The following is a 26,629-nucleotide window of genomic DNA, read 5'->3' on the forward strand; positions in this document are numbered from 1 at the left end:
GGAGATGCTCAAACAACGTTGGAAATGTTTTGAAACGCCAGTGTTTGAAAGTGTTTGCTTATTTATAATTAATTTAATTAATTTAGTAAATTATTTAAGTAATAATTTATGTAGTTTTACGAATTTACTGACTGGAAATTCACTGATTAGAATGAGTTATTGCACAAAAAGAATTTGAATCATAAATTGTCAATCTAAAGTTGTAATCATAAACAGTTGTAAACATGAACAGATCAATGGTAGAAACCCATTCAATACAAGCAAATATTTACATGCAGGCAGAGATGCATGCCCTTCTCAGAAAGCTCAATTCATATTCATGATCACATAAATAGCTGTCCTTGTGAACACTCAATGACACAGTATTTCAAAAAGTTGTTCCAGTGTTACACAATCCCTCAGGGAGCTGTCAGTCTGATTGCCAATGCCACATAAACAAATGCATCCGAGACACTCACAAAAGTGCGCAGACCCAAAACTAAACGTAAATACAGTGAAGAGGCTTTAGACAGCAACCCCTGAGTGTGTGATTGATGAAGTGCTCATCCTTCCTCTCTTACTTTCCCTCCTCTTACTCGCTATCTTACCGAGCAAAACATGCCAAATCCCTCTTGCAAAATCTGAGTGACAGAAAAATCATGAGCTACAGGCAGACAAAACAGTCCATATAACCCTCTTGGCTTCTCCATCTTGAGTCCTGGCCCTAGGCTCCATGTTGAGGCATGGTTATGACATGGATCACAGAAAAGATGATCATTCCTTCACCGGATAATACTCCAGAGAGAAGAAGGAGAAATTTGCAATTCTATGCAGCCACAGCAGAAATACTTGACTCTAGTGAATGACACTTGAGTATTTACCATTTGACCAGACTGACATCAAGCCAACGCAGCAAAAGCGAGAATATCATTTGGGCAACTGCATCTCGGTCATCATCCAAAGTCGCCCATTTTAGTTTCTATAGTACTTACTTAATCCTCTTTGTCCCATGTGAGACATAAGGCCGTAGTTTCTATAGTGCTAAACTGTAATTTAGATCCTGATTATTTACATATTTCTACTTTATTCATATTCTAGGTATATATATTCAATATTATTTTGTTGGCAGTACAACATTATTAAACATTATGAATATTATTAAGGTTTTATAAAATATTTGATAAAAATGTTTATTAAAGTCAAATGGAATTTTACATATTTATGCATTTTTTAATAAAACATTTAAAATATAAATATGAAATAAATACTACTGTTTATTAATATATTGGTGTATATAAATAAAAATGTTTAAATACAATTCTCCCTTTTGTCTATTTAGTGTGGACAACTTGCTCAACAGAGATATTTACTGTATTTCATTTCTAAGCATTTTCAACCATGTTTGCTTGAAAAAAAATCGTTTTAATAGTTTTAAGCAATTTCAGAGCAAATACATTAATATTGGCATAAATATTGAATGCCATCAAAGGCTATAGATACTATTTCTTAGCTATATTGACCAGTCATAGTACCACTTTAAAAGAAGAAGAAACCACATTCCCTCTTCACATAGTACTTTCCAATGATTTCCAATTATTTGGATGTTATTTTCCCTGCATTAAAACTTCTGAGCCATCTGATACCATTAAATTATCTCTCTACCATAACAGCTGCCATTTTACTATATTACTAATCATGCATCGATTGTGACTGAATTTTAATACCCAAAAGTTGTGTCTGCCTTTTCTCCCGGCCAATCCAATCCAGATCCTGTGCCAATCCAGACCTGCTATCCGATCGCCACTGAGGATGAGTCAGAGCCAAAACACTAACTGTCAACACCACAATATTGCAGTGACTGCGCCAAACAAACACTAATCAATTACTCTACAAGGATGAGCGTGACACAAGACCTCAGCGCATTTATTACTAGTGCCAACTCAATAAAATACATAAGCATGCTGCGTAAGATGAACACTGTGTCAAAATAGCAGCAACAGAGGATGATAAAAATAAACCAACACTCAATAAATAGTTAAATGCACTATTCTTCCTCCAAGTAATATCATTCATGTTTACGGTTTCCAAGCAACAATGCATTAATATTGAATGTGCGGTTCCAGGTGTGCAATTATTGTTTTTTTAAATCTGCTTTCAGTGCCATGACAGCTTCACTGATTATAACGCATTGCACAACAGATTAGACCCGAACTACACACTCAAGACCGAAGCTCAACCAACTTTAACTTCTCAAACTGGAGCGAAGCAGTAAGATAAAATGCCCACCGACCACATGGCTGATTGCCACATTAAATATTGACTGGATATTGGAACCTCAATGACTCACATCCTTCTCGACTGACAAAAGCTCCTTGCGGTGCGTCAGGGATGCCCTTCCAGACGCTGATGGGTTTGGGGTAGCCTGGGTCAGCCGTGCGCTTCTCCTCGTTGTAGCGCCAGTACTGGTCACCCTTGAAGAAGTATGTTTTGCCCACTGGTTCCCAGCGTAAGGCTGTGTCGATGCCATCACGGGGCAGACAGTTGCCCAACTCTACCAGGCTGTGAGGGTACCCGGGCTCTGCTGTAACCTCCTTGAAGACCCAGTATTTATCCCCTAGAGTCAAAACAAGGAGGAGTGGTAGATGAGGTCGAAAATAAATTGGTTATATTGAATTATGTTATTGCATAACGCCAAAAATATGCTTATCTACACCACATGTTTGGATATATGTCCAGTTATACCAATCTTCACTGGATCATCATTTCATTACATTAACACTAAGGTTTCATTTGTTAACATTAGTTAACATGAAGAATGAATTTCTACAGAATTTGTTAATCTTAGTTAATGTTACTAATACATTTTTAAAATCAAAAGTTGTGTTTGTTAACATTAGTTAATGCACTATGAACAAACAATGATCAATTGTATTTTTATGTTGTAAATGTTTAAATGAAAAAAATATTGCTCACTGTTAGTTTGTCAAGCTCATGTTTACTTTCTGTGTGTTTTAGGGGCCGTTTATATGACACCGTTTAAACTAAAAACTGAAAACTTTTTATGCGTTTTGGCCATTCATTTACACGACAACCGCGTTTTGGGGACCTGAAAACGTAAGCTTTTGAAAACGGGTATCAAAGTGCAAGTTTTTGAAAACGATACCATTATCATCTCCATATGAACTACAAAAACACGAAATTTGTGAAAACGTTATGCGCATGCGTATTGTGTGTTCAGTTTATAGGCACGTAGTGTTTCTTTATCCGATACATCGCCAACTACTGGCCTGGGAGCATAATACAAAGTTTTTAGTCGTTTACATGGATCAGTGTGAATGTGGATCGTTATGACAACATTGTCGTCTGTACGCGAAAAAAGCAAAGTAAAATTTTTTCCATTTTTTAGTACATGATTGTTGTGTAAATGTACCCTTAATTTGTACATACATGGTTGTTTGGTTATATTCCCTAAGTGTTCAAAGAATCTTTATTAAAGGATTAGTTCACTTTAAAATGAAAATTCCGCAGGACTGCTTTCATATTCAACTTACAAAAAAAGCTTTTTTCGTAATTTGAATACAAAATGTGTAGAACGTAGCGTAAGCGTTTTGAACTGGGAGTTTTACACTTTCTTCGTAAGTTGAATACGGAAGGCGGTCAAGTGGAAGCTAGATATTTTACTTTATAACTTGTTAAATATGGATATTTTTCTTACACAAACGTATGGATTTGCCTCAGAAGGCCTTTATTTACCTCCCGGAGCCGTGTGCAGTACGTTTATAATGGATGGATGCACTTTCTTGAGCTTTATACTCGTGCGTTAGGATATTTATTAATTTATCACCGATTGTGTTCATCAGAAAGAAGAAAGTCATATACACCTAGGATGGCTTGAGGGTGAGTAAAGCTTGGGGTAATTTTCATTTTAAAGTGAACTAATCCTTTAAAGTTTTTTTGTTTTGCTATTTCTTTTACATCTACCATGATCACTAGAAAACATGTCTTTTCAGTATTTAAATCTTTTTATTCAGATGTTTTTTGTTGTTGTTGCATGCAACATTAACATTTGAATTTTGCAAATAACCTGCAGCCTATAATGAGTCTAACCTACACAAAAAGGAGATGTACAGCATTTGCACTGAAAAAATGACAATGGCTTATTTTAAATACGGCATTATTTCAGCACAGTAAACTGCACTGTGTGTAAAGATGCTGAAAAGCCAGCATGACTTTATTTAATCGCCCCTTTATCTATTAATACCGATGTGCATTCTCTGAGATAACCATAGGGCATCCTGCGAGCTTGTTTTCTCATGAAACATCACAGAACAGGAGACTCGGGCTATAAATATCTCACCCAACCTCTCCTTGCGCAGCAAGACTGCGCTGGGCTAATTTAATGAGAAAGAGAGGGGGTGAGGATGGCGAGATAGAGAGAGATCGTTTGAGAGAACAGACTGAATAATAAAGTACTGAATGGATTCACTAAGGCTGTCAGGCCCAGTGGAGGATAAACAATATGGATAAATGCAGACCTTTCCTGAGATTAACCCACAATCTATCAGCATTTATCTACCCTTTAACTCAGTGTACCTATGCTTGTATTAAAAAGGTACATAAAACGAATTAGTCTGAGCAAAATATGTTGATTTGAGCTGAAACTGATCCAAAGGCAACAGATGTTTAATGGATATGGCTTCACTTTATTATCTAGGCCATTTTCAGGTACTTAAATATAGAGCTTTTTATTAAGACTTCAGGATGTATTTGGTATCATAATTTACAGTTATTACAAAAGATGTTATGAAACAATCAGAGCTTTTAAAACTAGCCTGAGGCTGCACATATCATATCAAGTGATAATCGCTTATTAGTTTTGTTAATGATTGTTTGAATATTCTTCGAATTAAAGTCATGACAACTAATATAATAAATCTTACCTTTGAAGAACACAAATTTGCCATCTGATCTCTCATAAGCAGCGTCAATGCGAGGAGGTAGACCCTTCCAGAACTGGTCTATCAACATGGGATAGCCTTCCTGAACTTTGTTGTTGCGCAAACGCCAGAACCAGCGATCCTGTGATGAGTAAAAGATTATTTGGATCGATTATATAATTTAGATCTTTAGTTGAGTCTTTTTTTTCCAAGTAGGGATGAACAATATTACATATATGTCCAATACCTGTATAAGCCAATATTTTTTTTTACATTATGCCCAATAAAATAAATGGCCTTAAAATAAATTAAAATACTATACTATTTTGTCTAAATTCTGCCTGAAATCAATGAATATTACCTGACAGCAATCAATAAACAAATCTCTAATATCTCTAACAAAAATTTCCAGATATAATACAGATATATTATATGTGCTAACTTTCAACAAAGCATATTGCATGTTAACAACTGCATCTTACTTTAACTGAATCATTTGTTAATACCTGGTATAAAAAATTACAATTCTTGATATCACATACAAACAAATTTGATTAAAATGATCTGTATTATAGTAATTTTATTATGTTTTATTAATAATGGAAAGAGAACTGATGCAATTCACCTTAAAAACAAACATCTCCCGCCGAAAGAAGGCCACAGTGTTGAAGTTGCCATCGCAGATGTTGGGTCTTCCATTACCAGGAGAGAACGGCCGATCTCCAGAGGGTGGGCGAGCGGGGCGAGACTGCCGGTCGTGTTTTCTCTCAGAGGTGGAGTGTGTGCGTCGTGCAGGTAGAGTAGGAAGAGGTCGAGTGGGCTCCAGCATGGCTGTGGGTATTCCTGCAGAAGAATAAAGTTTAGTCAGCCATCCATGGCATTTTAAGTATAATCTAGCCTATATCCTTGCTTAGTTCCTTCAGAGCTAATAGAGAACATAACTGTACCGTAGATTTTCTGGATCCCCTGAAGGTCATCTAGAGGCAGTTTGAAGTTGTGCGTGTCCATGTATTGATAGAAGGGGGCCATGATTGCACTGGGGTCATTGGAATGTTCCAGACCCAACGCGTGTCCCAACTCGTGTACAGCCACCAGGAAAAGGTCATTGCCTGAAAGGTAAAGGTAAAGTTCAAATGCATCTTTAATTCACTACTAATCAGAATTCGATGTTAGATGAAAAATATAACAGTATGGCATATACTGCATGAACAAGAATATGCAAGCAGGAGAATTACCAATGCAAAGCCTAGCTCTGCATATTTAATGTGCATTTTGTTAAAAACAGTCCAAATAAGAGCTCCCATAGAAGTTCATCAAACGCTGAATCAGCAGAGAATAAATGTGTTCAGTCTATCATTAAAGGAATAGTTCACCCATAGTTCAGCACACTTGGGGTACCTGCTTTTTTTGTCCCTTCTGGAGCTTAACAGCATCCATCCCCATTCACTTTCACTGTACGGTACAGTATAATGCACCTGGGAAATTGCATATGCATATTAAGTCAATAATCAGTGTGAGTTTCTGTAAAAGGTATGAAAACCAACTTTCAAAACCAGGTGCAATCCATTTGTTTATTAGTTTAGAGAGGAACTGATGGGTGAATGCTAATTGAATGCATACTGCAATAAGTCTACTGTATGGAGATGCTAATTAAGTTTTTTTTCCATAAAAAAATTAAGGTTTTTTTTCCATAAAACCTTAATTTCTTTTGGACTGAAGAAAGAAAGACATAAACATCTTGGATGACATGGGGGTGAGTAAATTATCAGGAAATTTGATTTCTGAAGTGAACTAATCCTTTAAAATCCCACTCCAGCCCTACTGTAAACAATGTGGCTTAATGAAATATAATTTTTAAAACTGAAAATATATTTTGTTTACACTTTCAAATGCCAAAAAGTATGACCAAATACTAAACAGAGCAAATTAGCTTGAGACTGCAATCCCACAAAAGTGCCGATGGGAGTGGAAATGTTTGCGGCTGATCTACTGACAATGCACATATTAAAGAACACAGACACAACCAGTTCATTTCCATAATGACCAACGCAATCTATCAAGAGCAGCGCAAATTTGAGTAGGGTCGCAAACAAGCAGGGCTGATGATAATCAGGTGTGTGAACTACTACCAACACAGGTGCAAAATGGCTTAAGACATGCTTTTTAGGGCAGTAAATAATGGTGCAAATACCAGTAAATTGACTAGTGCAAACCTTAGTAAATCATGATTGATTTAAATACTCTCCTCCCATAAATTTTGCATCTAGGGAAACTCCTGCAAATGCATATGCAATAAGGTCAGCCACAAAAATAAGCCTTCTCATTGCTAATTTCTTATTGCGTGTCTTTAGTAAATCCTGAGTCATTTTTTTTTTACGCCAAAAGAGGGTTTGAGCTGGTGCAAGCTGTTAGTAAAGTACTTCAAGAGTCAAATAAATATAAATTTAAATATTAATTTAAATATATATAATATACTGAGACTAAAACTTAGTCTTATATGTAATTTATTTAAAAATATATATTAGAAATATATTTTGGCCACTTTATTTGTATTTATGTAAACATATTTAAAAATATATATGAAAAAAAAAAAAAATTGTCGTATGAGTTTACATCAGTTTACCCTATGTCTACATTTCGCTGTAATATCTTTGAACTTATGTAGTCATGTGAAAAAAGCTGTTTGTACCCAGAATCCTAAAAGCCATCACCAGAACATGACTCATAGAGTGACATGTTCAAATCTTTGGAAACACAGAAGGGATGTGACACCATATCACTCAAATCACAGAAATAGCCTGATCTGTTGGTTGGCGTCTATTGGTGCTACAAGTATCAGATGGCTCACAAAGCGTCTTGTACATTTTTTTTTTTTTTTTTTTTTTACAGACTGCTTCCCTTTTCTTAGAGGTTATCTTGGCCAAAGATTTCTCCTTTATCAACCCTCAAGCTCTGTCCAATTTAACTGTCTATTTTATTCTCCGTCTCTTTGAAAATAAATAGATTTTGTGTTCTGTAAAGGAGTAAGTGTTATTGTAAATATAAAATCTACATCAGCCGCTGAAGATAAATACATCTACTGTTTGTTGTAAACTGGTTACTTTTGATCTGTATCGACTAGGGTTGATATGGTGTATAGAGAAAGAGCTGTAAAGAAGTGAATGTGTGTGCGTACTGTGTACGTGAACAAGGTACAGATTGTGTGGTCTATAAAGCGTGTACTTGAACTGCTGACATTGCAGCACCCAGGCAAAGATAACACAGCAAATATGCAGCATGCAGGCATGGAAGAAAGAACGCAATGCTCTGTGTTTTCTTTATGTTTCCCCTGTGGTCTTTACTGATGCTCCTCAGCTCTCTGCTCCAGTTTACCACTCCAGAAGCTCCCAATAGATTCACCTCGACACATCTGACTGATCTATTTATCTACAGCTGCAGAAAATTCTAGAAAATCCATCCATCTGATCCCATTTAATCTAACGTTCCCCTACTAAATAAATAAAATACATGAATTCACATACACATGAATTCATCATTAAATAAAAATAAAATATAAAAAATATTAAATATAAATAATAAAATAAAATATAACATTCATATTACTATGTCAGAGATTATAGCCACGTTTCTTCCACCACAGGAACTTTCCCCAGGAACTCGGGACTTTGGGGTGTTCCTGTGTTTTGCCCTCAGGAACCAGGGTCTAAATAAAGTTCCGGGTAAAAATTACCCCCTCAGAAAGTCCCTGCTCATGCGGTAGTACTTTTTCAAGGTTCAGGAACTTTTGGGGGTGGGACTTGGGCGCTGAACATGCTGATTGGTTGAGTTCACGCAGCATTTTGATTGGTTGACTCTACACAGCATTTTATTTCAACCACCATTTTTAAAAGTCTGTTGTGGTGCATGCAGTAAGAGTTGTTTGCTATTCGAATCAACAATGGAGTTTAAAAATTATGACCGATGAGACGACGACAAAGTTCAGGCTTTATTAAGAGTATAGGGGAGGACGAAATCCAGCGCTGGAAAGTTGCGCACAGTCCTACGTCACCGGACTTAATCTTCACGGTACTTTAGACCGCGATGGAAACGCAGACAGCAACAGGTCTGGGGAAAAAAGTTCCTAGGACAAATTGTTTCAGGTAATTTCAGTGGAAAATTTGTCACCGTGACTACAGTGGTTCAACCTTAATGTTATGAAGCGACAAGAATACATTTTGTGTGCAAAAACAAAACAAAAATAATGACTTTATTCAACAATTTCTTCTCTTCCGTGTCATTCTCATACGCTGTTGACATAGTAAACACAGTGCAGTGCTTCCGGGTTCTACGTCAGAACTAATAATGAGCCGGCGTTCTGACGTAGAACCCGGAAGCACTGCACTGTGTTTACTACGTCAACAGCATAGGAGAATGACAGGGAAGAGGAGAAATTGTTGAAAAAAGTTTTTTTTATTTTGTTTTTGTGCACAAAAAGTATTCTTGTCGCTTCATAACATTAAGGTTGAACCACTGTAGTCACGTGGACTATTTTAACAATGTCTTTACTACTTTTCTGGACCTTGAATGTGATAATTATGTTGCTTTCTCTTGGGGATCAGAAACCTCTTGGATTTCATCAAAAATATCTTAATTTGTGTTCCGAAGATGAATGAAAGTTTTACGGGTGTGGAACGACATGAGTAATTGAGTAATTGATGACAGAAATTTCATTTTTGGGTGAACTAACCCTTTAAACATGATTTTACTTGCATCTGACCACAAAGAATTGAACAGATGAACCGGAGAAGATTTCCACATAAAAGAAAGTGGAGCCTCAGAGCCACACCTAATTATTATATAATCACTACGGACCAATGGGAGTTCAAAGGTGTTTACCAGCCAGGGGTGCATTTCCCAAAGGCATCGTTAGTCAACTATGGTTGTAAGTCCCATTGAACTCTATTGGTAACGACGGAACTTGCGACCATAGTTCGGTTTGGGAAACGCTCCCCAGAGCAAAGTTCTCCAGAAAGTTTGCTTTGGCAAGCTGTTTCGAACTACCGAAACAACCTCCAAATGAACTTTGTTTTGGCCTGATTTTGTTCAAAATGACATCACACCAGTTCAGATTTCACTCAAAGTATACAGGGGCCTTAATAGCAATAATCATATAATTCAATTCACATTTATTTATTTAGCGCTTTTCACGATACATATCGTTTCAAAGCAGCTTTACAGAGAATGCATATCAACATTACAATTTGGAGACTGCAGTTAGCTAATAATGTAATAATTTAGGCGATTAACATACAATCACTGTTAGCAATTTAATTGGAGGTAGAAGCAAAGAGCTCCTGGAAAAATGAATTACATATTAACAATAATTAGGATTTATAGAATGTGAATGTGCGTGTTGATCCAGATTGATATACAATTGAATACTAAGTACTATGAAACAACAAATCACAGTTTAGCATTATAGCGCCACACTTACCGTCGTGATTGGCATTTCCTAACGTCCAGGGCTCATCAGAGTCAAAGTGGGTGTCTCCGCCAATTCCGGGACCGGGGAAATATGCATGAGCTAAAAAACCTCCCTCTCCGTCAAAAGGAGAACTGTCGCCATGGAAACCAGAGGCAAAGAAGATCATGATGTCTGCCTCTTTACCCTCGTTCTTGATCTCAGAATAGGCCACTTCCTGAAAGGTCAGCGGGGTCACTGTCTGCCAGACATCGAAGGCCTGGCGAATGGCTCTCTGGGTATCTTTCTCGCCCACCTTGGGGGTGAAATTATGTATACTGGAAACAGGAAGAAGAGGAAGGATACAGAAAAAAAGATTTATTATATTGTATGACTAAATATTAACTAATTCATTCAAAATAAATATTTCATAGAACAAGGTGCTTTTTAAACTAGTTTAACTAGCAAATTTATTGCGCAAAATACTGCATCTGACACATGCATAAAATGTAAAGTTATAATGAAAATTAAAAACAAATGTGAAATGTTGCCTTGGCAACTAACTGAAATAAGTTGAAATTGAAGTTCTAAAATAATCTGAAATAAAAATAAATCGAACTAGAAATAATTTAAAGAAACTAATAAAACTGACAAAATCAAACAACAAAAGTACTTCAAAACTTAATCTAAAATGAAAACTAGAAATATAATAATAAAAGCTAATTAAAAATATTAATAATACTATAAATAATAGATAATATCAATAATCCTAAAATAACACTGCAACCCTGCATATTTATTTTTTATCCCTATGAAATTTAACATCCCCATGACACTATGCCATCAGTCTATCAGCATTTTTTTTATTAGAAATGCTGTTTCCATATGAATTAGTTCTGCAATAAACTGAAGCGAATGCCATTTGAGTGCACAGCGCTGTGCTGTTACATAAGAATTAATCTGCATAAAAATTTCCTTGAATATAGGGCAAAAGTTAAACCAGGCCAGACACCTAAGGCAAAAGCAGATGGTTGTCTCTGGCACAAAACTGCAGGCACACACAAGTGAGAATATCACATTTGATTAACCAGTGACTACAAACTAAGCTCAAGCCTGCATTAGATGACTAAATGAAATTAATAGAGCTTAAAAACAGACGAAAGCAAACAAATGTTTGCAAATTATCTAAATGGTCTCATGTTTATGCCAATAGCAATGCACCGCAAGTACAAAATGTCCCAGAATCCCTTTTGTTCAGCTCATATACACTGAGTCAGCATCATGTAACCATCAGAAACAGCTTCATGTCAAATCCTGCAAATATATTGGCTTTCTGTCTACTAAAATGGTTCATCTGGATTTTTAAAGGTAACATACTGTAGATTGATCCTTTTTTGTGTATCAAAATTAACTATTATATATATATATATATATATATATATATATATATTATTCAATATAATTGAATATATAGAATTGAATATTATATTTTATTATTTATATTATATATTAAGGTAGCTGCCTTAGGTTTCAGAGACAGGCATAGGCAGAAACTGACGTAAAAAATAAATGAATTAATAGGTTGAGTGGGTTTTTGGGGGGATAATAGCAAAGAAAACCACTCAAAGTACCAGCTTTTCATCAACTATTCCTCTTCCATCCTGACCCACGACATCCCTTGTTTCTGTGTTCCTCTCTCTCTTTCCCATCAGGCAAAAAAACAAAAGCTTCTTGTAGCATTTTTAAGGTCGGAGAGAAGCATTTCAGCAACGTTTGTCTGGAACATTGTGTAAGCGGTATGTGTTCCAAAACATACTCACACGTGTGAATGCAATATGCACTAAAATAATTGAAGATGAGGGTACAAATGTACTCCACAGGCTGGCTTCAGCAAGATGCCTAATGGGCCGCCATTAAAGACAATCAAATCATGTGAGGTGCTATTAGTTACAGACATATGGAGTTTTTGGAACGCTTCCCTGCAATAGCATACAATGGTCATTCGTCTATAAAGAGTAAACACAGTTTTTGTAGTTTCGTCCATCCATCCATTCATCCATCCATCCATCCATCCATCCACCCATCCATCCATCCATCCATCCATCCATCCATCCATTCATCCATCCACCCATCCATCCATCCATCCATCCATCGTGTAAGCTTTGCATTTAAACGGTCTCTGAATATACAGCACACTTTACCTGTATGTGATCTTTTTGTCCCTCCATTTCTGACCAGTGAGGGCATAGCGTTTATTTCTCCTCCGTCGGCTGATGTGAGGGTGATCTGGAACCCCACACCGTGGTTTTCTCATCCACCTTAAAACACGTGGATAATGATCACACCAAAGGACACCAAACAGCTGTCATAGAATACCATAACAGTAAGTTTATGTTTTATCTTTATACTATTGTACATCAGATAATGCAGGGCTAAAATGAACATGAAACACCAAGAAGACACCAAGAACAATTAAAAATGTTATATTAGGTCTAATTTTTTTAGAAACATTTAGAGTCACCATGAAGTCAAAATGGATAATTCTTATTTTTTATGGAATATTGCAGTATTTTTTTATAAAATTGATTTATCTGTGTGCATCGTTTTAAAATAATGTGCCTCATAATCTTTAATCAAAGTAACTTCCCCTCCCTCTTACATCTCTTCTCTTCTCTGCTGACTTGTTTACTGGCATGAGGGTGGGGCAACCTGTCACTCACATGAGATCCACCAATAGCAAACCACAACCATCCAATCAATTCCCCATGGGCAAAATCAAGCCCCGCTCCACATTTTTTTCTTGTTCGAGACGCTGTTTCCCTCGGATATATGTCACAATAGGGAAGAAATGGCTACATGTTTATGTTTTTAGGCTTTTGTTCATCTTCCTAAATAACAATTAGTCTCTCTGTTGCCCCCATCAGCTCTGGAGCACTCGTTACACTTCCATAAAGTTTTTCCTGAAAAATTTACCTGGCGCGCGGTATAACAAGTTAATGTTCTAAAAACAATTCAGAGTCTGAGGTAAGTCTCCTTAAGTTTTTGTGCACATTAACTTAATCTAAGTGTAACACACGGCTGGTTGACTCCCATGAGGGGGCGACTCACCTCAATTGTTCTTGACTTAAATTTTCCTCTCATGTGAGTGGATATCGTTTAAACATATTTATCAAAAAAGCTTTTTAAGTGAAACTACACTAAGTACACAAAGTTAAAATTATAAATAAGCTTACAGTTTGCTCAAAAACACAGTAATAATAAAGCTTATGCACTTCAACTGTTTTCTTATGTTGTGCAGTAAAAGGTTGTTACTAACTCGATGGTGGTTTGATCCAGCACTCCCGTCACTGGAATACCGTAAAACCGCTGCATGGCAGCGACCGCTGACTGCATGGCTTTCTCCGATCGCAGGTCTGAAGTCCGGATGTCATGAGGGAGCAGGTAGCCATAGTTCTTCAGCCACGTCTGCAAAGAGAGAGACATTACATGAAGAACCAAAGGCAGGGTTATTATAGTTACTAAAAATAAAACCATAAAAAACAACATTTTCATTACTTGAAATAAAATAAACATTAATTAAAAAACAAAATATATTAAAAAACTTGTGAAATAAAGTGAAATAAAAATTAATTAAAAAAAACTATACAGACATATTTTAAAAAATAATAATACATGACAAAAATACAAGAAAACTACTAAAACTAACTAAAATTAAAATAGCAAACAGAAAAACTAATTCAAAATATTAATAAAACTATAATAGTATCTCTATATCTTTTTTTAAAGTGCATTAAATACTGATGCCAATATAATGATTGTAATATATACTAAAAATACACCTAGAACATTGCAAAAAAAAAAAAAAAAAATGGTGATGTAAGTTTTCTAAAACCATTTTGATAGCCATTAATCAGTATCAGAACTGGAAAACATGACCAACAATTTGACCGTAGTGAAAAAAATCTGATATAATTCTGACTAAAAAAAGTGAGCAGTAAGAGCACTATCAAGTTTTAAGGTCATAGAGATGTGCTATTTTTAGTGCAATCATTTATGCAATATGTTTTTGATACTAGTGCACAAAAATTAAGCAAATCAAGCATTTCAGCTTTAAATATGTGTGAACAAAGGGAGAAAACACAAACTATATCAATAAACAGACGCTGTTGAGGTCAGCCACCTCATATAAACTCCATTTGTTCTCAAAGTTCAGTTCATTTCACATGCTCCTTGATCTCAACGCATTTAAAAGCATAAAAATAAAACTGAACTTATATAGAGCATCCTCTCATTCCCTCATCTCAGCCTCCTCTCTCGGCTTTCATCTCTCCCTGCGGACAGGCAGAGTGGAGAACTAGTAAGCACAGCCCTCATTTTAAAGCACTGCACACATGGAGAGGGGCTCTTTAATTGAGCTCATGGCTTAGAGTCCATTTTCAGCATGAATATTTTAATGCTGGAGTTTCTGGTCCTTTGCTTCTCAGCATGAAGCAGGACCCATCACAAACAGTGAGTCAATGCTTAAAACGGAAATCAATCCTTGGGCCGGTACACACTGCACTGTTTCTATATAAGAAAGAGCCATGTAGAGTTCATTAGAATTAAAAAGAGTGCTCTCTTGATACTACATGTGTGTCTGCAAATAGAATCAATCAAATCTAGTACTGCATAACCTAGGATTTTTGACTAATATGTCATTTTAATATACATTTACACTATAAAACAGGCAAAGACTTACATTTAAGGGAGAGATTTAAAGGTCGACTCTTATGACTTGAGCAAGTAAGAATAATTATGGAAGCTTGTTTCCGCCACTGAATAAAAAATAAAAAAAGGTATAATTGCGACCTTTTTATCTCACAATTCTGACTTTTTTCTCGCAATTCTGACTTTTTTCTCAGAATTGCGAGAAAAAAGTCAGAATTGTGAGATAAAAAGGTAGCAATTATACCTTTTTTTATTTTTTATTCAGTGGCGGAAAGTCAGATATAGTACAGATACATAAAAGTAAGTAAGTACAGATATAAAGTCAGAATTGCATTATATAAACAGTTGCGAGTTATATAGTCAGAATTGCGAGATATATACTCACAATTGCGAGTTATAAAGTCAGAATTGCTAGATACAAAGTCAGAATTGCGAGTTATAAAGTCAGAATTGCAAGATATAAAGTCAGAATAGCGAGTTATAAAATCAGAATTGTGAGATATATCAAAAGTTTTTCTTCATAATTGGACTTTATAACTCACAATTCTTAGAAAAGAAGTCAGAATTGCAAGTTTATATGTCACAATTGAGTTTATAACTCACAATTCTGACTTCATTCCTCGCAACTCGCAACTGAGAGTTTATATCTCGCAATTCTGAGAAAAGTCGGAATTGTGAGATGTAAACTAGCAATTGTGAGAAAAAAAGTCAGAATATTGACATAAAAAGTCATAATTACCTTTTTTTTATTTAGTGATGGAAACAAGCTTCTATACATAATAGTATCTCAGTGACACTAAAATAACATTTACTACAGGGCAGTAAATACTAGTGCCAAGATTGTAAAATATATTAGAAATATATATAAAAAACAACTGTAAAAGGCAATGTAAATTTCTGAAATCTTTGATATCCCAATGGATTCCAAAAAAAAAAAAAAAAAAAAAAACCCATAGGAAAAACTTTAGCATTGTGGCATTCATGGGAACTGCACCAATTATGTATATTATAAATCTAGTTCTGTATTATATATATAAAAAATGGAAACCAGCACTAGATTATCATACTCTTTACTGTTAAAATGCAATGATAAAGCATCTCTACATATCAGTATGCATGAAAATAATGCACATCATATAATCATATAACGATAACATTATTTTGCATATTCCAAATGCTGAAATGCAAACTTCACAGTGTATCAGCGAGTACATGGCTGGCTCAGCCTCCATGGTAACAGAGGCTCTGCACGGCCCCCTGGGAAATTGTACCCATTAAATAATTCACCAATGCTCTTACTGGTGCCGTCATTATAGCATGGCATTCAGTGAAGTCTGAAACCAGCGCTAGACCAAACAATACATGTCTCATCCACTTTGATAAATCAATGAAGGCTGTGAGATCTGAAGAACACAAAAGACTGTGACAGTTCAGCTCCGTGAATAATAAGCCTTATTTAAGCTGCAGGACTATTTCCGTTACAGCACTTTGTGGGATTCGGTGGAATTGAGTTCAAAGTCAGAAATCCACATTTCTCTGGAAATATAAATGATAAATTGTTCTTGTGCACTGACGTCAAGGATGGATAATCAAGTAAAGGGATAGTGAACGTGGCATTCCAAACCTGTATGACTTCTGTTTTCTTCTGTGGAACACAAAAGGAGAAACTCCAAAATGACACAAAAAGCACCATAAAAGTGGTCCACATGACTTTTAATGTGCCATTTTGGAGTGGCCAAAACATTCTCCATCATTTCTCCTTTTACGCTCCACAGAAGGAAGCCATAAAGGTTTGAATGACATGAGAGTGAACAAATTCAAATCTTCAGAGTGAACCCTCTGTAGTTAATAAGTAAGAGCAGCTACTAACCGTACTTGTTAAACAAAGCACAGGTAGATATAATTCTAAAACTAGATGTTATTTATTGTCCTGATCTCAGATTTCTCAAATTGTCAGTAATATAGTAGTGGCCAAAAGTGATGTCCAGCTTGGGAAAATTGACATCTTCACCCTTTATTCAAATATTATTAAAAATTTGTTAAAGATGCAATGAAACATGCCAAATTTTGCAGACAATTTTTGGTGAGGCTGTCATACAAAAACATTATGAGCACATGCAAAAACCAGCAAGAACCAATGAAATATTAATAAATGATTATGTTGTAGTCAATGTATGCTTTTTCCTGTAAACTTTTTGTTTTTTATGCATTTTTTTTTTTTTTTTTGGATTGTAAAATAAAACTTGTAGATGTAGTTTGCCTTTTTTTGCCCAAAATAATTTTGTCAGATAAATACCTTAAAGTAATTTTTTGACTGTACTAAAGCATAAAAATACCATAATATGTATGCAGATATTTAGGAAACATGCTAAGTTCACATACAGTACTGTGTTTTACATTGTTTCTGTGGAAAACAATGCTACAGCCAGTTATTTTACTTTGAAATGTACATTCCATGTTGCAATGTCTGTTTTTGTTTTGGTCTGTGTGATCCCACCCACTGCCAATTTACCCATCAGTATTTCAACACTCCGGGTTGCCAGTTGGCGGAAAACACAGCGAATTGCAGCCATGGAAGGCAGTAAATGAACTGGGTCAGAGATTGCAGATTCTACCCGACCTAAAAAGCCTCGGGATCTATCTAAAAATCTCTATGAGCGGGTGCATATTAAAACACAGATAAATTAATTAATCAACTGTGTGTAAGTCTCCTCGCCTTCCATTGTAAATTGCGCTCGCTCCTGTTGCGTGTCCTCAATCTAGCCACCCATGAGAGCATCGAGTCTGAGGAGTAGGGATGGGGGAAACAACTCACCAATATTTTGAATTTGGACTGCAGTACCCATTTCAACCACTAGCTGTCAATATTGCAGTACCCATTTCAACCACTAGCTGTCAATATTACATACTGAACCTATGTTCATCCCTCATATTTAAAATACTTAAAAATATAAAATATTTTCCTCATATGTTGATGGTTTAATTGAACTTGTAGGGTCATTAAAAACAAATATCCCCTCTAAACATCACTTTTGGCCACTACTGTAGTCCAGGGATATATGTTCTGCATGCTAGCATACTACTCTTCCTATTTCAATATAGTATTTATAATGTGCACGGTAAGCACATATGCATGCAATAGGCCTACTCAGATGACCAATTACATTTACCGACATGTGCGGTGCACCAGCAGAGTACACAGTGCAGCGTCCTGCATCCCACAATGCAATGCACTCGCTTCACTTCCATTTCTAGTGTCATGAAAGTTCATCTCTTTATTTACTCTTTTATTGGACTGCTATTCAAGAGAATTAACTGGATATTTCTGACATTTTCCAAAAGGATAACTGGATCCCACTGGCTAAATTAAACATGCAATGTGATGAGGTCATGTGATAATAATGTTACATACTACTGTTTAAAATCGTTGCAAATTTCATTCTTTTTCAGATACTATTTTAAAATATAGTATACAGATTATACAGTACAATATACATGATATACAGTATTAGTACTCAGTAAGCTTGTACTCCATTCCAAACACAGCACTGGATGTCTTTTTTTGAGTTTGAACAGCTGCCCCTGAAACTCAAAATCCTTTCGTCATCTCTGCCAGGTGGCACGGAGTGATGATATTCTACCTCGATGAGCAGCGTGCAGTATGTGCTCTCCAAACAAAGGATGAATTCCTAGTAGTAACACACCTTAAAAACATATTCATCTGACTTTCTTTGGGATTTGGTGGAAAATAATGCCTAGAGGAATGTTCTGGGTTCAAAACAAGTTAAGCTTTATGTACAGCATCTGTGACATGCAGTCGATTACCACACAAAATAACGCCAACACATCCCTCAGTTTGTAAAAACAAGTAAAGTGCATGTACTGTAATGCACTTACAATGGAAGTCAATGGGACAAGACATTCTGGAGACATTCTACTAACTATAAGTAACTTTACAACTACATGTCAACTAACTCTCATTAGAGTATTAGTAGCCTGTTAGGTTAGGGTTAGGTGTTAGGGTTCGGCTTAGCATGTAATTGCAAAGTTACTTACAGTCAGTAGAATGTCTGTTGGAGAGCAACAAAATAAAGTGTTAGAAGATATTAAGCAGACAGTCTACTAATACTCTAATGAGAGTTAGTTGACATGTAGTTTCAAAGTTACTTAGTAGAACATCTAAAGTGGACCATCAAAATAATTATCTGCTTTTGCTCTGTTCATATGGCACACACAATGAAATACTGTTTAACACTGATAAACAGTATAAGGTTAAGATTAAGAAGTCTGCGTCTGACTCAAATTACATTGGATTGTTCTGCTGAAACAGCACAATGTTTGCTTGCGAGACTTTGCAGAGCTCAAATAACGCCTGGTTACCTCATCATGATATTTGCTGTAATGTAATCTGTGTAAAGTTTCATGTGTTTTACCTCAAATAAACAATCTGAGTCTCGAAGAATCAACCATCAATCCATCTCCTAGAACTTAAAGGGATTTAAATATTTTTTTAGCAAAGGTCTTTGTGCCAAATTTTTTTTTTTCATAACCTTTTTCCAGGTTCTCTCTTAGGCTATACAGACTATTTCTGATATTATGTCTAACACACACACACACACACACACACACAAAAGTTCATTTCACTCTTTGACTACTTTGTTTTTGGACAACTAGTAAACTAATCTGCCATTGCTACCCATCCCTAAGCACAAAACAATCAGTGCTGAAATGTGCCGCATAAACTGCTAAGATCAGACTAAAATTATTAGGTACACTACAGTATTAGGTACACTAGAGTATATTACAGAGCAGATACAGTATCTAGCATGCACTTACTGGAGTATTACTTTTACATTATTACCGGCTGTAAAATGTGTGATCACAGCCCATGTAATTGGCATCTTTGAAACATAAGATGTTCAGGTCATATGGACTCTCCTTTCTCATAAATTTGTGCTAATGAGTAGGGAGTTACAAAGGAGTTGAGAGGATGGTGTGTGCGTTTAGTTTGAGGAATTGTGGGCATTGATTGGGTGGCAATGCTTCGTGACTTTTCATATCTTGTGTTTCAGAGAGAAACCGCGTGTCACATCATCACTAGAATCAATACAGGTTCTGTTCCTCGCAGTGGTACCTCGATACAGCCTGACCAATAGAATAGAAGAGGAGTGAGAAGATATATTGAGCCATGGTGCTCATCAGGGAAGCATAAGTTTGTGTCTGGCTCATGTTATTAAGTTTTATATCATTTCCTGTTACCTTATCTTATCCCTGTCATTTCCTGTTCTCTTTCCATTGTTCAGTAATGTTGGGGCAGTTGTGGCCTAATGGTTAGAAAGTCAGACTTGTAACCCGAAGGTCGCGTGTTCGAGTCTCAGCACCAACATAGGTGGGGGGAGTGAATGAACAGCACTCTCTTCCACTCTCATTACCCACAACTTGAGCAAGACACCTAACCCTAACCCCCAATCGCTCCCCAGGTGCCGCAGAAAGAAAATGGCTGCCCACTGCTCCAGGTGTGTGTTCACAGTGTGTGTTCACACTGGACACCATACTTGGCTACACGTCACGTCACTTACTCACTCATAAATAAAAGTGGAGAAAAGGCCAAAAATGATAACAATACTTTTGGAAATATACTGTACCACAATAGAAATATTTCTTATTTTGGTTAATATTTAATGTAATAATATAACAATAAAAATAATATTTACTGTGTGTATATATATTAGTGCTGTCAAATTGATTAATCATGATTAATCGCATCAAACATAAAAGTTTGTGTACATGTGTGTGTGTATGTATATATATATATATATATATATATATATGTATATATATATATACATACATATATACACACACAGACACACATTATATATTTACAACCTTTTGTTAAATACAATTAATCACGATTAATCGATTTGACAGCACTAATTATATATATATACATATATATACACACACAGGGCTTGACATTAACACCCGCCAAATGCGGGTGGATTTCAGCAGTGGCGTGTAATGCAGTTACTCCTAATAGCCACGTTGGCAGGTTGAAATGTATATACAATACATAAATTCAATTGTAGTAATTTAAAAAGGCATCTGAAATAATAAACTAAGTGCATTGTTGTCAAAAATATCGATTTTTCAATACATATCGATACTGAAATATCTGAAACGCTTCTAATACTCATTAAAAAAGCGAAAGCGCAGCTGGTATCGTGTATCTGCAGAATAGAGACACGATACCAGCAGCGCTTTCTCACTCTTTCATCTCCCTGACAGTGAGTTCACACACAAACCCGCCTCCCCTCACTCACTCGTTTCATTTGCTCCGGATGAATATTGTTGGTGTTACAGGGCTTGAATTTTGACGTGGGATTGCGCGTATTGCGAATAATTTTACTCATTCCCGCAGATTTTGTGCTCACACTCAAAGTGTGTGCACATAAAGCCACCTCTCTGTACTAAATTGAGTACTTTTTCACTGTTTATTGCTCTTAACAGTCAAATACACACAAAATAATGTCAACATGCCGGTCTTGTTGAGTATTCACGTATACACAGTCGGTTATGTTTTAAGTGAACGTAAACAGTTGAGAAGAAAACGCATGTGTAACAGTGTAATGGATCTGTGCGTCAGGTCTTAAAGTGACAGCAGCCTAATAAACCTGCTGCCAAATTATGAGATAATATTAAAAATATCTATATGGCAGTTTTTTCCCCCAATGGTATTGATGTCAAAATTGTGGTCAGTAAAAATGCTGAGTGGCTAGTAACTTTGGAAAGCCACTAACCACAGTGGCTGGTGAGCAAAAAAGTTAATGTCAAGCCTTGTATATATATTTTTTTTATCAGAAAAATTGCAATTCGATTTTTCCCCAAAGCGTGCAGCCCTACTTACACATTAAGCTTATGATGACATAAAAAATGAATGTCTGGCTTGCGTAAAACATAATAATAGTGCTATAGCCATGGCCTAGCAGTTAGCTAACACACTGAACCATGCAGGTGACGAGTTCAAGTCTGACTCGCATTATTTCCCGATCCTCTTTTCCCATCACTTCCTGTTCTTTCGCAATTGTTCTATGTATACAAGTGGCACAAGGGCCAAACAAATAACGATAACAACAGTACTGGAGAGGGAAACGGACAGAGATGGAGACAACGGAGAACAAAAAGACAAAGGCTGTGGCAGCGAGACAAACAGAGCAAGACAGAGGAGAGAGACGAAGGATATCGGCGGGGAGGGGGAGAGGTAGAGTGATGGAGAGAGGAAGATGAGAGCGTACAGTAGATGGAGACGTGGGGGAGGGGAGCTCAGACAAAGACTGAGAGGAGAGCTGCTGTTTATGTTCATATCGAGCACCCCAAGACCAACAAAATGTAAAATGTAAAAAAAAAAAAGTGGTGGTCATCCCGTGCAAAATACATCATTATGTTGCTATGTTGTTCTAAATGTTTTTTAGCATATTGCTATGAAGATGTTAATGTTTCTGGGTGATTTCAAGGCTATAGTTATTAAATTAAAATTTAGGGGTAGTGTTTGTTCAAACTCTTAACACTAAGTATGAGCACTAGTAATCAGGAAGCTGACAAGTCAACATACTACATAACAGCACAGCCCCCTAAAATGTCTATAAATAGCATAACAAAGGCAATGCACCATTCAATTTCAATTCAAGTGGTAATATTAGCACAGTATTTGTGAGAACTAATTAGGTTTTTCTCTGGCCTTGTGATTTTTTTTCCCTCTTGCTTTTAATTTCTCCCTCAGCATGTGGTCTCCTGAAGAGACATATTCAGGACGAATTAGACTTTTATGTGAGGAAACTGTGCCATCCTTATTTAGTTCCCTGCATCAACTGCACAGTCAAAGCGAGGGCTGCTTTCTCTCACCACATACTAGCATAACTAACAAACACTACAACAGTAAACAGAATATTTAATAAAGACAACAGCATTTTAATCCTACAGTGAACAGAAAAATACCATAATGCTGTCAAGAGAGAACAAAGCAAACATAAAAAACACAACAATAGATTCCTTTCACAGCCTTCACCGCATGAGATTCGCTAGGGACTGAAGCAGTGTGTTTCAGTGTATACTTCACACACTCACAGGTTCTGACATGCTTTAACATCCTTTAAAGGGTACGGCGAAATACATATCTCACAGTCAGAGACCAAAAATTAGGGCAAGTAAATATTACACTTCTATATCCACACACATCCAAATCCTCTGTTATTTTTTAACCTTTAAAACAAGTACTGTAGCAGTATTGCACAATAATGGTAACAGATAGTAGTACTATGGTACTATATATATACTACTATGGTACTGTATGACTGCCATATTTATGTAGGGCCTACAAAACCATGTTATTTACATGGTACTCCAAGGTACTTCAGAAAATACCATGGAATTACCATTATACATGTCCAAAAAACAAGATACAATTGGTTAAATGTACCATATTTGTAAGTGTGATGTAAGTTTCTTTAAGATGTCTAATACTGTAAATAATATTCTGTGAAATTAGATATTTTAGGGGATTTTTTTGTGGCATTTGTGCCAATTGTGCCATTGTGTGAGGTGGTGGTGGTTGTTGTCAATGTTTTCTTCATTGTGCTGAGCAGATTATAGACTTGTGTGTGTGTATATATATATATATATATATATATATATATATAGGCATATGTGTGTGTGTGTGTGTGTGTGTGTGTAAATCAAGCCCATTTTGTCTTAAGCCTGCTAACTCAAATCTAGACATTATTAGCTACACCTGCTGTTCCCAGGCCTTACACACAGAGATGTACGTAATTAAAAAAAAATACAAAAATTACATAATATATGAATATATATTTATCTTTAATAGCTTTAATAAAAAAGAAAATGTTCAAACGTTTGATTTTCCCAAAAAATTATAAAAATATATATAAATTAAAAATATAATTTTTCTAATTGTTTTATTTTTCTTTTGTTTTATATATATATATATATATATATATATATATATATATATATATATATATATATATATTTATGACATCTGACACCATCTGAAACATAGATATTAATTCAATGACATCTTCAATAAATCTCCTGAGCTCTGCAAGACTCTAAAGCCGTAAATTTTCCTCTCAAACATCTTTCTAATTGAACAAAATGCCAATAAAAGTACCCAGCATGCTTCACAATCCAGCTAAACCTGTGCCACACCAAAACAGTCTCAAATCTCCATTTGAAAAATGAAGCTTTTCTAAAAGCTGAATGAATTTCCTCACGATTCTCCCGAGTCCCTATTGTACAGTAAATGTGTGCAGTTCCTTACAGAAAGCAACCGCTGAGCATTTATATTCAAATCCAACAAACTGGTGGGGCTTAACTGCTCCTGTGGCTAAAATTAAACTGTCAGATGGAGACAGCAATCTAACCTCGCCGGGTTTCAGCTTCTCAGACTCTGTCACATGAAGGTGAAGAGGTTTCGTATATATGCACAGGGCTAGACACAGAATAGAGAAATCAATTGATAGTTCAGGAACCAAACTAAATCAGACTGAAAATCCTGCATGAGTGTCTATAGAGCCCAACCGCCAAATGACCAAAAAGCTCCATTATGCCTTGTAATAATCTGTATTTAGAACAAAAAAAAAGCTGCCTGCTGTAAGAAACAAAGCAAATGGTACAATGGATGAGTCTCTGAACCTCAAAAATGCTTAGGCTTTGGTTTTTGTGCCTTTTTTGATTAGATTAGATGCTGGGATTCCTCTAATGCGCAGATAGTGGTTCGATATCATCTTGAATACAGCATCTACAAACTAGATTTTGACATTTTCTGAAGAAAATATGAGTGGTTCTTACCCCAGAAACTGCTATGCAAATGATGGGTTGTTCCTGGCAATAAAACAAGTCTGATCACTGAGTAAAAAGTAACTGCACAGTTTACCACATTATTGTCAGTAAAAGCAATAGTAATAATGATGCGTTCTTTGCCTTTGATGAAAATGGTCTGATGAAGACCACCTTCTCTTTGCCCTGTGAACTCTGTCCTTTGCAGATAACAGCTGTCATCCATTAAAACAGATGTCAGATAGAGACGGCACACTAAGGACATCGCTGTCAGCCCAAGTCACTCGCACCTTGTCAAATGACATTCAGAAAAGATAACTGACATACTTTTAGCTAAACAAAGGACTTTTTATCCAAATTACTTTTAAGATTAAAGTCAAAACGTTCTGCACAAGTCGCCTCCAAGAGTCGAGGCCGTTGTTTAAAGTCAACTTGAAATGGCATTTGCAACCCATTTTACTTCCATAATGTGAAACAGGATAATTAACATGAAAAAAGCAAGGCATTAATCAGGAAATGTTGACTTTATGTTAATGCTTGAAGTCATATTATAGACTGTATCAGTATATGATATTTCTATTAATTTCAGCCAAAGACAATATTTGTGACATAAGAAAATATTTAAATTAGTTTTTGTTTAATGAAATAGAGCTTAAATAAAATAAAATATACATATCAGAAACTCATATTTAAAAAAAAAAAAAGTTTTATTTCAGTGAATTGCCAAGGCAAACATTTCTAACTTTTTGTGGAAGTGGAAGTACTGAAATAACTAAAACTAAAATGTATTAAAGCTAAATGGAAAAATATATATATATATTTTAAAATAAATAATAAAAAAGTAACTAAATTACTAAAACTTAAGCTAAAATTAAATTGAAAACTGAAAATATAAAAAAATTATATTCAAAATATTCATAAATACTAAAATAATACTGCATGAAAATATAACAGTGCAATACTTAAATATTAAAAAATATATTCATTTTTCCTTCACCGGGGACACTACAGTACTCAAAGCATAAATACCAAGTCAGCTCTAAGGCAACAATCCAAAACTAGTATCGATAGCAGCCTACTCACTGCATGACTTGCTTGGTAGTGAGTCAAAAAGCAACAAGACTGATATAAGAGTATGAGAGACAATACTGGCAGAGGACAGAGTTTCATCCTCACCAACTGCTTTCACCATTATCATTTTCCACATTAGCAGCTCCACCCGGTTCTTTGTCATTAACCTGCATCAGTGAAGGAACAGACGCTTCTTTCTGGATGGCCAGAACTGTGACACACTTAACTGGTACTCCAAAAAGCATCTTTACTGCTGGTAATTGTTCCAACCTAACTGCAAAAAATACATTCAAATCCACATACAAACCACTGCTTCTCTGATGATTGAAGCTATTTAGTCTAGTGAAGCAGAATGTAGCCTGCTGAGATACTAAGATATAATCTATATAATATGGTCTAATCTGATATCACAGTCTTAAAATATTATTATCTGAAAACAGAATGAGCAGTTAACTGGATTACCATGATCAGATTATTTAGTTTTGATGGGATACTAACATCGAAACCAATATTTTTCCCACCATTTTTGATATCTAACAGGAACCTTTTCTAAGGGTATGTTTACACGACAACAATATACTAAAAACGGAAAGGTTTTTCCTTTTGCGTTTTTTAAAAAAGTTTCGCGTACAGGCGACAG

At 35.7% G+C, this 26,629-nt stretch overlaps 1 protein-coding gene across 1 annotated transcript in view; it reads right to left on the reverse strand.

Moving 5' to 3' along the window:
- mmp24 (matrix metallopeptidase 24) overlaps positions 1–26,629 on the reverse strand; it is a 35,063-nt gene that overhangs the window by 5,096 nt on the left and 3,338 nt on the right. Inside the window, exons 2-8 of the mRNA XM_051897462.1 lie at positions 13,673–13,821; positions 12,558–12,674; positions 10,390–10,694; positions 5,864–6,025; positions 5,542–5,759; positions 4,920–5,058; positions 2,327–2,593 (exon numbers count right to left, since the gene is read on the reverse strand). Coding sequence (XP_051753422.1) covers positions 2,327–2,593; positions 4,920–5,058; positions 5,542–5,759; positions 5,864–6,025; positions 10,390–10,694; positions 12,558–12,674; positions 13,673–13,821 — 1,357 coding nt within the window. The remainder of the gene's footprint in view (positions 1–2,326; positions 2,594–4,919; positions 5,059–5,541; positions 5,760–5,863; positions 6,026–10,389; positions 10,695–12,557; positions 12,675–13,672; positions 13,822–26,629) is intronic.

The sequence above is a fragment of the Ctenopharyngodon idella genome, chromosome 6, assembly GCF_019924925.1.
Source record: "Ctenopharyngodon idella isolate HZGC_01 chromosome 6, HZGC01, whole genome shotgun sequence".
In the NCBI taxonomy this organism is placed as follows: domain Eukaryota; kingdom Metazoa; phylum Chordata; class Actinopteri; order Cypriniformes; family Xenocyprididae; genus Ctenopharyngodon; species Ctenopharyngodon idella.